The following is a 14,564-nucleotide window of genomic DNA, read 5'->3' on the forward strand; positions in this document are numbered from 1 at the left end:
CATTTTTACTGAGACTGGCTCTTTTTAACCACCAAACCGAAATTCACGTTCACCTTAGTAAATGAAATCCTAACTAGTAGAGAAAATTTTGGCACAAATCTATATTTCCACCTACTCTATTCTACTTGGCTAATCTAGCCTAAATTGCATCTTTTCCAGATCACGTCCATTTTTCTAGTCACCTTACAAATTTGGCAACTAAAAACTGTCATAAAATATTTTGTAAATGTGGATCTTTGTTATTGTGTAACCTACAGATGTGGTCAGCTCTGTATATAGTTTTGTACAGGTCTATATTACTTGTAATATCAACGGAGGGCATATATTGGGAGAAATTTTGTATTTTGATGCCCCCCATCTTCTGTGAAAATGATTATTTTTTTCAGTTATTTCTTACTTCAGCAGCCTATTATATATTAGACACAAATTTTTATTTTAATTTTTTTTTTTTTTGCTAATCTCAAGTGTTACTCACATTTTAGGTATGAAAGACTTGAAGACCAACTGAATGATCTTACTGACCTTCATCAACATGAGACCAGCAACTTAAAGCAGGACCTAGCCAGCATTGAAGAAAAGGTGGCCTATCAGGCTTATGAAAGGTCCAGGGATATACAGGTACAGATCAAAGTTTACATCATCTGATTGTTAGAATAAATCCATTTTTTTTCTCCTCAGAGATTGTAAAAAAAAAAATATTTTGTTTGCCAAGTAAAATAGACTTGTGCTTATTAATATTTTCAACAAATTAGCTAAGCATTGCATCATATTGGAGAGTTAGTGCTTAGTGCTGGTAACGTTTTCATTCTGCTGCTGCCCTCTGCTGGCACACAGATTAGCTGCGCCCTAGAAACAGATCACAGCCATAGTAAGGCTAGGTTCTTCATTAAGCACTACTTCGTGGATCATGTCAGGATGCCCAGAAAACAGTATTCTGACAAGAACCCAGACAGAGCCATTCATTTGAATGAAGCTGATGAAGTCTCTGGATGCTGTCTGGCTTCTGTCATGACCAATGGAGGCCTGACCTTGTCCACAGTGACGCCTCTGCTTCATTTAAGTGAATGACCGTCTGGGTTACCAGTACTGTTTTTCGGAGATTTCAACAGAAACCCTGACTTAGTGCTCGTCAGATCGCTGTATTAATTTGGAGCTAGCCTAATAATATTCCTTTGTTACAGGCCTGGGTTAAAGACCACGCACTGTAATCCAGATCTATTAAACAACCATTGTACATAGGTAAATGTATAAGTCTGTATGTCTGACCTCGTACAGCCAAGGTCTGATGCCTGCAGTGTGTACCAGCTGTCAAGTTCCCTTTAATATGCCAGACTCCATGAACTGATTCAGGGCGGCATGGAGTTTCTCTGAGATAACAGCTAACACCAGTGATAAGAAAAGCCAAACCTGCATTTTCCTTATAGGAAAGGTTGCCCATGCAGTATATAAAGAATATACAGTATACAGCCAAATTATGTAACTCCCCTGTAAACCCAATTGTCTTACTACAGCACATAATTATTTCTGTGGGTTTCCTTTAAATAGCTTTCCATACCATGCAGTTTTGCTTCTTCCATGCACTGTATAGCACATCTATTTTTGCTATAGCAATTCTTTGCCCCAGGATACCTTCTGTCTTCAAGGTAAAGAGATGCTGGATATTTACTGAATTATCAGGGGGAATAAAGTGCCCTTAGCTGTATTTTCTTCCAATCTATACCTTTTGGGCTCTGAAGCATAAGCACTTTGACCTAACATTAGAGAAACGTGCTTAACAAATGAGATTTCTACGGAGTCTTTCTATCCTTGCTGCCATCAGCAATTTGTACACCGCCACAAATCTCTTGGGTTGATATTCACAGCAGTGCTGTTTCAGAGGACTACTGTGCCACATGCCTGGGCAACCCAAGGAGGACAGAAGGATTTTGTGTTTCCATGTAGAGTGCACTCAAGTGAAAAGCCTCTTATCTATACATTTTATTAATGTATTAGATGTTACGTTCTATTGTCTCAAAAGCTTTGTCTTTACAGAGCATTTCTTCCCAAATTGTTCTCTCTACTTGCCTATATACAATCAGCATTTGGATACAAATATAGCAACCAGGATATTTGAAAAAAACATTTCTACAGCTGTGTGTACTACATAATGGGGTTTCCCGCCTTCCTTTAGTGGTGTGGTGGGCTCAGGATAGGTCATTGATATCAAATTGTGGGCGTTCCAGCCCCGAATACCTGAGTTGAGGCTCCTACTACTATCTACTAGGGCTCGTGTTTTAATCAGGACATACATGCCACGAAATGTACTAATTTAATTATTTTTTTCCTGTGTTTTTCATAGGAAGCATTGGAATCCTGCCAGACTCGAGTCTCCAAATTGGAGCTTCACCAGCAGGAACAGCTAGCTGTACAGTCCGAATCTGTGAATGCCAAAGTACTCCTGGGCAAATGCATAAACATCCTTTTGGCCTTAATCACTGTTGTTCTGGTTTTTGTGTCAACTATTGCAAAGTTCACAGCTCCGATGATGAAAAGTCGTTTCCACGTATTCTGCACTTTTTTAGTAGTGACACTATTTGCAATTCTTTACAAAAACTGGGATCACATAGTATGTGCCCTTGAACGGGTCATCCTGCCAAGATGAATACTCCAGCCTGTGTGTACCTTTATTTAATCTGTGGACTTTGTTTTTTCGCCAGTTACCACAATATCCCACAGTTACTTGCTTGATTTTTGTAAACAATTTTGGCATAGGCACTTTCATATTTTTCCTTAAACATGCATATCTTGATTCCGTTTCTTAAGTGACAGCCTGGTATTGGGAATAATCTCGTCTCCCCCATGTCTGGATTGTTGAAGTTTTTGTTTGGATGCACATGGTCTACCAAAGCTGTTCTTTCTTCATGATTTCTAATTTGGATCTCCTCGTGCAGTGTGAACAGACTCGAGAGGGCAAACCTAATGGATTTTTGTTGTAAATATGAGTGTTCTCTTAAATGTATTGTCTGATTTATGTTGTCTTTATTACTTGTTGGCCACAGAAAGAATACCCAAAAACTATACACTTATATATAGAAAGTCAAATTATGTCTTTTTGTCAGTAATGGTGATGAGAGGATCATGGATGAATGCGTTTTTTTTATCATTCCATTTAATTGCATGAAGAGAAATTGAGGTGCCACCGAAGGGACTAGGCTTTCATTACAGATTTGCCATAAAAATAATCCATTTATTTCTATAAGATAAAAGTGATCACCAGAAAGTGGACTACATAAAAATGTCACTTTTTATGCAGGGACCTTAACTCTGAACACCTTGAACGCCGGTATGTAACATATTAGGAAGTTTTCTATGACTTTGTATTCGGCTCTCCTCTCTCCTTACTTTCCTGTGCTCACGCTTTGCATTATAAGTAGAACATATTCCGCATGTTTCAGCTATGAAAGATACTTCAGCCACAGATCTTAATCACTATAGGAAAATGTATCCAATTCACTTCTTTTATTTTGGAATACTAGAGTAATGCTCAGATGAGTTATGAGCAGCAAGTTAAACATCATGTTGTGAAGCTGTATTTCCTATAATTTTTCTCCAAGGTAATAAGTGAAATAAATGGACACACAGGGTAGGTGAGTGGAGAAGATATGAGTGAGTAGTACAGAACATTCACACGTGGCAGAAAGGCTGTGGATTTTCTGTACCATATTATAGTAGCAGCAGAGGTGGTGAAATTTAGCCAAATCTCAACCAAACGCTGCAGAGAAAATTCTCAGCATAAATTAACTTCAAAGTGGATTTTAAATCTGCAGCATCTCACTTTTTCCAATACAAAAGGGCGAAATTCACAACAACGCTACATGTATTGGGTAATTTTAAAAGTAGATGGGCTTCAGATGTGTCAAAATTCACAGAGAAAAATTTGGGTATGTGACCGTACCTTAAGAAAAATGATGTAACCATGGTGTTCATGACCAATTATTAATGCAGTTACTTAAAGGGGTGTTCCGAAGGCAAAGCATTTTTATCCTATCTATTTAATCTGATAATTCTAAGCTATTTTCTAATATACTTGCTTTAAAATTCTCTACTGTTCACTAACTGCTTGGGTACTTTTGTTTTTTTTCTATTTCCGATCTGATGACATTTCGATTGAGTATCACCAGTGCATGCTGGGATACTCAAACGAAGCATCATCAGCGGGGCAGAGTCTGCTGTCACTGTCACAGCCTTTGCCCCCTCCCTGAAACGAAGCGTCATCAATGAGGCTCGTTTCAGGGGCGGTTCTGTCCCTGCGTGTCTCCCTTGTGCAGTGTCTCCCCCAGTGCGATGAGCGCAGCGTCCGGTCTGTTGTCTGTATAGATGAATAGTGATAAGCCAGCAGCAGAACGGTGTTGCTATTCCCCCACAGAGACTAGTGACATCATTTGCGGGGATGGCACTGGTCTCCTGCACATCGGGTATAGTGACACAGCTATTCATCTATACAGACAACTGACCAGACGCTCGTCGCACTGGGGGAGACCCTGCACAAGGGAGACACTTGGGGACAGCACTGCCCCTGAAACGAGCATCACTGATGACCCTTCGTTTCAGGGAGGGGGCAGTGGCTACAGCAGTGACCGCAGCCTCTCTCCCCTGATGATGCTTTGAGTATCCCAGCATGCACTGGTGATACTCAAACAAGTAGTCATCAGACTGGAAATAGGGAAAAAATACATTAGCAATTAGACAGTGTAGTTAGGGAAAGGTAGGGAATTTTTAATGCAAGTATATTCGAAAATGGCTTAGATGATGGGACTGAATAGATAAAAAGTTAGGAGAAAAATACTTTGCCTTCAGACCACCCCTTTAAGGCTAAGGTGGGGATTGTTAGTCCCCCCCCTCTTCCTTCCCCAAAGTCATGGGCTGAAATGGGCCTATAATTAAGGTTGCATTTTAATGTCACCCATGTAAAAAGTAATGTTCCATATGTAGTAAACAATGCACAGCTTTCAGTTTGGGGTGTAAACACTACTGTTTATTATAATTTATTTTCAAATTGGTTCATTTATTTTTATTTTAGACCTAAAAAAACTGGACCAATAAAAACATTGGTTTCTGTAACCTTTAAGTATGGTAATGCTTGTCTGCAGTAAGCATCAGGTAGCACACCTAAGATGAATTCTACTACTGCTCAGGGGGATGAGGGTCAGGCACTTTGAATTTAAACGCCCCCAGTCCTTGTGCTCTGGGAAATCACTGTCTGGCAATGGCTTACTCCACTCTCCCCATAGGAAAGACATAAATGCTTGACTGAGTGCTTGTGTATGGGGAAATCACGTGAGGAAGCTGTCAGCCATGTTTGGCCATCTAAGGTGTATGTGCATCTTTAAAAGAGGAGAAAAAAATGCGATCTGACCACAGTCTGTGTATATATCCTAATTCTCCGCACTAAACCTGTTTACACTTAGGATTTGCTCTGCTGCAGCTTGGCCTGCACAATTGTACATTTTCTTAGAATCCACTAATTGCACATTTCTAAACTGTGAACAGAGCAAAATGAGGGTTTTTTTTGTATTTTGATAGAAGAATCTATTCGCTATACATTGTATCAGGATTATATTATAAATTTATGGCTTTGTGCAATGGAACCTAGAAACGTCTATTTTTCCATTATTGAAGTGTAATGCAGTTGAATAGAATATGTATAGTACCTACAGACTACTAATGACAAAACTGATTATTTTTTCTTCCCCTTTATACAAATAACTTTGCACCAGCAGGAACTTCTTGGAAGCCAATTGTATTGGCTCAACCCTGATTTGTTGTAGATGATAATATCTTTTATAACTGAACTTTTTAGAGTCTCTTACCTCTTTATTTGTATTGCATATGCTGACTACTATCTGATGATCTCTGTGGGTGGTGAAATTTGGTAATCTTTTGAATGGCAGTAACCCCATTTACAAGGCCATTGTTGTGTCGTTACATGCTAGACGTTGCTCGGGGTCTACTACTAATCAGTAGTGGTGCCAGGTATGCCGGCAGAAAGGAGGAGGTTCGTAGGACTATGATCCTGCAGCCACGTCAGCAGACAATAGCAGCCAATCCAGAGTCTTAGTATTGAGGGGTTGTAATTTTTAGAACAAAATCATAACATTACTGTTTCACAGACTGATAAGTGATTATAAGAGATAAATCCAGGTTTATCCTACTCCCATGATACAAGCTAAATACCTCTCCTGTATTGTCAGTAATGTTATACCGATACTTAAGTACTGACAGTTATGCTGACTGACATAAGTTTACACAAGGTTTTCAGGATTTTTTATTTTAAATAGTAAATAAAGGTCATTTTGCCTTTTTAATAACTTGTTCACACTTTCTATTGAGCAGTTTCCCTCAGCAGGGGTAAAAACCTAATATTAAATATGTGTCCACATGTAATTTTCTTATGTAGTTATCGACGTCAGACAACATCTGGATATATGCTTTATTAAGGTGTAATCTATCTAGATATCTCTTTATTGGGATATCCTTGTAGCACTCAGCATTAAAGGGAATCTGCCTGCAGGTTTTTCCTACCTCATCTGAGAACAGCCTGATGTAGGCAAAGAGAAGCTGAATCCAACGATGTATCACTTAGATTACTGGGTGCAGCCGTTTTGACACAATCAGAGCTTTTAGATTTAGCAATGAAGCAGAGCTGAGAAAGCTAACCCCGCCCACACCAAGCTCTCTGTGTACATTATCTATTGACAGTGAGCTGCTTATCACAGGAGGAGGTGGAGTCAAACGGTTTTCCACATGCCTGATAGTCACAGCAATGATAATCACCAGGTGATTAATCCATCAGTTTAAGTAAACCACAGCACACAGCTAGACATGTGACACATCCTTGAGTTCATTGTTTTAACCCCTACCTCATGCTCTCCTCAGATTACATAGCAAAAACTGTTGACAGATTCCCTTTAAACAAATGCAAGAGTGCAGCGTGGACATTGGGGAGCCAACACTGTAGTTCTCGTGGAGATCATCATGTCTGATGACAGGTTAAAGGGTTATCCCCCTACAATTTGGCAATAACTTTTTAAGCTGGAAGCCTCAGTTTAAGTTCCATTGTTATATTTTTGTGATGGGCCAATATTGAGTACTAGAGTATAAGTCCAACTGGGCAGGGAATTCTTCAGAAATTGTATTGCCACTTGTCCTTAAAGGGGTTGTCCACTACTTTTACATTGATGCCCTATCCATAGGATAGGGCTTCAATGTATGATCGGCCGGGGTCCCGCACGCGGCACCCCCGACGATCAGCTGTTATCTGTGCCGGCGGCCGCTGGCCGGAAGTGCTCACCTGCAGGGCTCCGCCATCAAGTGATAGTGGCTGCCGCAGTGTACTGCAATTGAATAGAATGCAGATGGTGCAGTACACCGTGGCGGCCACTTCCACTTGACTGTAAAAGCAGTGGACAACCCCTTTAATAGTAAACCATAAATAGGTAATAATGCTTTGTTCTACCAGGATGTGTCTTAATAAATTTCACAGATTTTTTTTAATTTAAACTACAATTGTGAAATATTTTATATTTTTTTCTGTGCTAAAACACAATTTCGATATGTTTCTTACAATGATTTATAGGATTAAAAGTCCACGTACTGTAATACATCTATACTTAAGGCAAAGAAAAACCTTGCTAAAATGTAAAGCTATGTTATAGGGATAAATGTGCTCCTCTTTTTTAAGAAGGGGTGAATTTAATAATTGAGGAAATTGCCAATTCTATAATCATAGTCTCTGTATGATCAAAGTCAAAAAGTAAACTTAAATGTGATTTGGATGCTTCATTATGTGACCTACTGACCGAATGCCACACTTTGATGTACAGTCTTCTACACATTGTTATTCTTAATGTTTATTTGTGTATTGTAATAATTCTGTGAAGATAAATGTAAACTATTCTAACAAACCTGAGCTGAACGGAGTAGCTTTCTTTGGGAAAACCCTTTTCACCTACTTAGCTGGAAGTAAGAGAGGGCCACAAAGATCTGTGCATTAAATGGGTTTGGGGTAATGCCTCATTTACCCCTCAAGATAACTGCATGGAAATTACGTACCCTTGCATCATCTATACACTGAAGACCTGCCACATCCCCTGTGCCCCTCCTGCCCCTTTTAAAGAGAACCTTTCACCAGGTCAAGAGTATCCAGGTTTTCCCTTTTTGTATTCTCGCTGCCTTGAGTTTTCCTTGTTAATCTTTACTTAAATCCGCCATGTGAATGCGGGGATATGGGCCTTTTTATTTAGTTCTGACTTTGTGATCTTTTCCAATGGGGCACTGCTCCCTGGGTAATTATGCAAAGCAGTGTAAAGACACACACCTTTGGTTAAAAACAATAGAAATGAACCTTAAATAAAAAGACCCTTGTTGCTGGAACCATATGGCCGATTTGGAAAAGAAAAGTATTTGTAATACTTGGGAGCATCGGGAATAAAATAATAGCAAACACTGGTCACTTTTGTAATGGGTGACAAGTTCGCTTTAAGTGATGTTCAGAAAACCAACTGCCCATTTTAATGGGAAACTGTGATTGCTTATAGAAAGGTGTAAATATGTTTCATACTGTTCATGAAGATAGTAAGACTTATACATATGTATACAGACTTGTGTGATTTCCATGTACATCATGTATGTTTTTGTTTCTACAAATTTATATGAAAAAGATTTAGTTGACACTAAATAAATATTTAAATGAAATGATTGTTTGTTTTCTTTGTAATCAGTTAAACCTGTATGAACAGGTATTGGGGCACCTACACATTCCATCTACAGGAAATTACATCCCATTCTGACTTCATAGGCATTAACATGCTGTTGGTTCCCTAATCTATAATATAACGGGAGATGCGTGTCTATGTCTGAAGCCTTTATAGACTGCGCAAGCGTGACACGCCTGCGCAGTCTGGCTCCAGACAGAAGCACGCATGGAGCCGTTACAGGTAAGTGGAGTGTATGGCGCTGGAGATCATGGTATGCATAGACACTGAACGCGTACCGCGATCTCCGGCGCCATACTTACCTGACCGGGAGGAGCGTTGCCGCGACACCTCTCTTCTCGCCGGAGACCAGGGGCGGAGTGAAGATGTCTGAATCGGCGCTTGCGCATAGCGCTATCCGGCGCCATTTTACTGAAGACACATTTGCAGTGTGTCTTCAGCAAAATGGTGCCGGACAGCGCGGTATAGGCACTCGCGTACTCCGGCGCCACACTCCTCCCCCGGCCTCCGGCAGAGCAGGACACCGCAGCGCTGGAGCACCGGGAAGAAAGGTGAGTATAAGTGTTTATTTTATTTTTTTGTATGTGTGCAGTGTGAAAGGGATGAGGGGTACCATGCATACCAGGATTGGGGGGATGAGGGGTACCATGCATACCAGGATTGGGGGGATGACGGGTACCATGCATACCAGGATTGGGGGATGATGGGTACCACGCATACCAGGATTGGGGGATGATGGGTACCACGCATACCAGGATTGGGGGATGATGGGTACCACGCATACCAGGATTGGGGGATGAGGGGACCATGCATAACAGGATTGGGGGATGTGGAGGCCACGCATACCAGGATTGGGGGATGAGGAGGCCATGCATACCAGGATTGGGGGATGAGGGGGCCACGCATACCAGGATTGGGGGATAAGGGTACCACGCATACCAGGATTTGGGGGATTAGGGGTACCATACATACCAGGATTGGGGGGTGAGGGGTACTACGCATACCAGGATTGGGGGATGAGGAGGCCACGCATACCAGGATTGGGGGATGAGGGGGCCACGCATACCAAGAATGGGGGATAAGGGTACCACGCATACCAGGATTGGGGGGTGAGGGGTACTACGCATACCAGGATTGGGGGATGAGGAGGCCACGCATACCAGGATTGGGGGATGAGGGTACCACGCATACCAGGATTGGGGGGTGAGGGTACTACGCATACCAGGATTGGGGGATGAGGGGTACCATGCATACCAGGATTGGGGGATGAGGGGTACCATGCTTACCAGGATTGGGATGAGGGGTGCCATGCATACCAGATTTGAAATAAGGGATGCCATGCATACTAAGATTGGGGATGAGGGGTACCATGCATACCAGGAGTGGGTATGAGGGATGGGGTCCCATGCATACCAGGAGTGGGTATGAGGGAGCCATGCATATCAGGATGAGGGGCGCCATGCAATGAGGGGTGCCATGCATACCAGGATTGGGGGTGAGTGGTACCACTCATACTAGGATTGGGTACCATACATACCAGGATTGGGGGGTGAGGGGTACCATGCATACCAGGATTGGGTACCATACATACCAGGATTGGGATGAGGGGTGCCATGTATACCAGATTTGAAATGAGGGGTGCCATGCATACCAAGATTGGGGTGAGGGGTACCAGACATACCAGGATAGGGATGGGGTACCATACATACCAGGATTGGGGGATAAGGGGTACCATGCATACCAGGATTGGGAGGTGAGGGGGCCACACATACCAGGATTGGGGGATGAAGGGGTCACATATACCAGGATTGGGGGATGAGGGGGTACCGTGCATACCAGGATTGGGGGATGAGGGGTACCACAGATACCAGGATTGGGGGATGAGGGGTACCACAGATACCAGGATTGGGGGATGAGGGGTACCACGCATACCAGGATTGGGGGATGAGGGGTACCACGCATACCAGGATTGGGGGATGAGGGGTACCACGAACACCAGGATTGGGGGATGAGGGGTACCACGAACACCAGGATTGGGGGATGAGGGGTACCACGAACACCAGGATTGGGGGATGAGGGGTACCACGAATACCAGGATTGGGGGATGAGGGGTACCACGAATACCAGGATTGGGGATGAGGGATACCAGGATAGGGATGGGGTACCATGCATACCAGGATTGGGTATGAGGGAGCCATGCATATCCGGATGAGTGGCGCCATGCATGCCAGGATTGGGGGTGAGGGGTGCCATGCATACCAGAACTGGGGGTGAGGGGTACCATGCATACCAGGATTGGGGGATTGGGTATCACACATACCAAGATTGGGGGTGAGGGGTACCATGCATACCAGGATTGGGGGATTGGGTACCATACATACCAGGATTGGGAAGAGGGGTGCCATGCATACCAGGATGAGAGATGGGGTGCCATGCATATCAAGATTGGGGATGAGGGGTACCATACATACCAGGATAGGGATGAGGGATGGTGTACCATGCATGCCAGGATTGGGGGTGAGGGGTGCCGTGCATACCAGAATTGGGGGTGAGGGGTGCTGTGCATACCAGGATAGGGATCTGGGGGGGGCCGTGCATACCAGGATAGGGATCTGGGGGGGGCATGCATACCAGGATAGGGATGAGGGGTACTATGCACACCAGGATAGGGATGAGGGGTACTATGCATACCAGGATGGGGGTGAGGGGTGCCATGCATACCAGGATAGGGATCTGGGGGGGCATGCATACCAGGATTCGGATGAGGGGTACCATGTATACCAGGATGAGGGGTACCATACATACCAGGATGAGGGATGGGATACCATGCATACCAGGATTGGGGGATGAGGGGAACCACGCATACCAGGATTGGGGGATGAGGGGGACCACGCATACCAGGATTGGGGGATGAAGGGGACCATACATACCAGGTTTGGGGGATTGGGTACCTTACATAACAGGATTGGGATGAGGGATGCCATGTATATCAAATTTGGGATGAGGGGTACCATGCATACCAGGATGAGAGATGGGGTGCCATGCATACCAGGATTGGGATGAGGGGTGCCATGTATACCAGATTTGAAATGAGGGGTGCCATGCATACCAGGATAGGGGGTGAGGGGTGCCACGCATGCCAGAATTGTGGGTGAGGGGTGCCACGCATACCAGGATTTGGGGTGAGGGGTACCACGCATACCAGGATTGGGTACCATAGGTACCAGGATTGGGGGGTGAGGGGGTACCATGCATACCAGGATTGGGGGATTGGGTACCATACATACCAGGATTGGAATGAGGGGTGCCATGTATATCAAATTTGGGATGAGGGGTGCCATGCATACCAGGCTGAGAGATGGGGTGCCATGCATACCAAGATTGGGGATGAGGGGTACCATACATACCAGGATAGGGATGAGGGATGGTGTACCATGCATACCAGGATTGGGTATGAGGGAGCCATTCATGCCAGGATTGGGAGTGAGGGGTGCCATGCATACCAGTATTTGGGGTGAGGGGTGCCATGCATACCAGGATAGGGGTGAGGGGTGCCATGCATACCAGGATAGGGGTGAGGGGTTCCATGCATACCAGGATAGGGATCTGGGGAGGCCATGCAAAGCAGGATAGGGATCTGGGGGGCCATGCATACCAGGATCGGGCTGAGGGGTACTATGCATACCAGGATGAGGGATGGGGTGCCATGCATGCCAGGATTGGGGGTGAGGGGTGCCATGCGTGCCAGGATTGGGGGTGAGGGGTGCCATGCGTGCCAGGATTGGGGGTGAGGGGTGCCATGCATGCGAGGATAGGAGGTGAGGGGTGCCATGCATGCCAGGATTGGAGGTGAGGGGTGCCATGCATACCAGGATAGGGATGAGGGGTGCCATGCATACTAGGATAGGGGTGAGGGGTGCCATGCATGCCAGGATAGGGGTGAGGGGTGCCATGCATGCCAGTATGGGGGTGTGAGGGGTGCCATGCATACCAGGATGGGGGTGAGGGGTGCCACGCATACCAGGATGGGGGTGCCATGCATACCAGGATGAGGGGTACCATACATACCAGGATAGGGATGAGGGGTGACATGCATACCAGGATAGGGATGAGGGGTACAATACATACCAGGATAGGGATGAGGGGTGCCATGCATGCCAGGATTGGGGGTGAGGGGTGCCATGCATACCAGGATTGGGGGTGAGGGGTGCCATGCGTGCCAGGATTGGGGGTGATGGGTGCCATGCATGCGAGGATAGGAGGTGAGGGGTGCCATGCATGCCAGGATTGGAGGTGAGGGGTGCGATGCATACTAGGATAGGGGTGAGGGGTGCCATGCATGCCAGGATAGGGGTGAGGGGTGCCATGCATGCCAGTATGGGGGTGTGAGGGGTGCCATGCATACCAGTATGGGGATGAGGGGTACCACACATACCAGGATTGGGGGATGAGGGGTGCCATGCATACCAGGATGGGGGTGAGGGGGGTGCCACGCATACCAGGATGGGGGTGAGGGGTGCCATGCATACCAGGATGAGGGGTACCATACATACCAGGATAGGGATGAGGGGTGACATGCATACCAGGATAGGGATGAGGGGTACAATACATACCAGGATAGGGATGAGGGGTGCCATGCATGCCAGGATTGGGGGTGAGGGGTGCCATGCATGCCAGGATTGGAGGTGAGGGGTGCCATAATGCCAGGATTGGGGATGAGGGGTGCCATGCATGCCAGGATTGGGGGTGAGGGGTGCCGTGCATACCTGGATTGGGGATGAGGGGTGCCATGCATACCAGGATAGGGATGGGGGAACAGGATGGGAGCAGCACAAATACCAGGATGGGAGACCATATACCAATAAAAATGCTCGACACCCGGGCGTAAAACGGGCTCAATAGCTAGTTACATATATAACAGCCTTTGCTCTTCTCGGAAGGATTTCTACAAGATTTTGGAGTGTAGTTGTAGGAATTTTTGCCCATTTATAAATAAGAACAGGTCTGACATTGATCTTTAACCCCTTTCTTACGTATGACCTAATAGTATGTCATGGTGACCTGGGCCGGTTGAACCAATGACGTACTATTAGTTCATATGGCGATCGCGCGCACAAGCGGTGCAATCGCCGACGGATGTCCACTGATTGTCACAGCTGACACCCGGTACTATGTGCAGGGAGCGGTCCTGCACTGCTCCCTGCACGTTAACCCCCTCAATGCTGCGATCGAAGAAGATTGCAGCATTGCGGGGGCAAGGGCAGGTGATCGCCGATACTCACCTCTCCTGCCAGCGTCCAAAGTTGTCTGCCGCGGCTCCCGGATGTTGCCCTGACGACCCGATGTCATCATGACAACATCCGGGTCACCAGACAGCAGGAAGATACTTTGGTCATGTGCAGTGCATGACCAAAGTATCTTCTCCCTCTGCAGCAGTGACAGCCTGTACAGCACAGGGATGCTGCTGCATTCCTGTGCTATACAGGCGATCTGAAAATAAAATGTGAAAGTCCTATAGTGGGATATAGTGTAAAAGTAAGAAAAGAATCAGAATATGAAAAAAAAAGGTAAATATACATAAAAAAAAATATATAAAAATTTATATATATATATATATATATATATATTAGTACCCATAAATAATATTGTGAAAAAAAACAAACAATAAAAGTACGCATATTTGGTATTGCCGCGTCCAGAACGACCTGTCCTATAAAACTATCCCATTAGTTAACCCCTTTAGTGAACACGGTAAAAAAAAAACAAAGCAAAAAAACATGCTTTATCATCATACCGCCAAACAAAAAATGC

The 14,564-nt window shown here is 45.0% G+C and overlaps 1 protein-coding gene across 1 annotated transcript in view; it reads left to right on the forward strand.

Annotated features, from left to right (window-relative positions):
• The window catches only part of TMCC3 (transmembrane and coiled-coil domain family 3), a 120,506-nt gene extending 111,791 nt beyond the window's left edge, over positions 1 to 8,715 (forward strand). Inside the window, exons 3-4 of the mRNA XM_073651688.1 lie at positions 483 to 618; positions 2,339 to 8,715. Coding sequence (XP_073507789.1) covers positions 483 to 618; positions 2,339 to 2,641 — 439 coding nt within the window. The 3' untranslated portion in view covers positions 2,642 to 8,715. The remainder of the gene's footprint in view (positions 1 to 482; positions 619 to 2,338) is intronic.
• Positions 8,716 to 14,564: the final 5,849 nt, after the last annotated feature.

The sequence above is a fragment of the Phyllobates terribilis genome, unplaced genomic scaffold (genome assembly GCF_046119375.1).
Source record: "Phyllobates terribilis strain yellow unplaced genomic scaffold, ASM4611937v1 Scaffold_11__3_contigs__length_659146591, whole genome shotgun sequence".
Lineage (NCBI taxonomy): Eukaryota > Metazoa > Chordata > Amphibia > Anura > Dendrobatidae > Phyllobates > Phyllobates terribilis.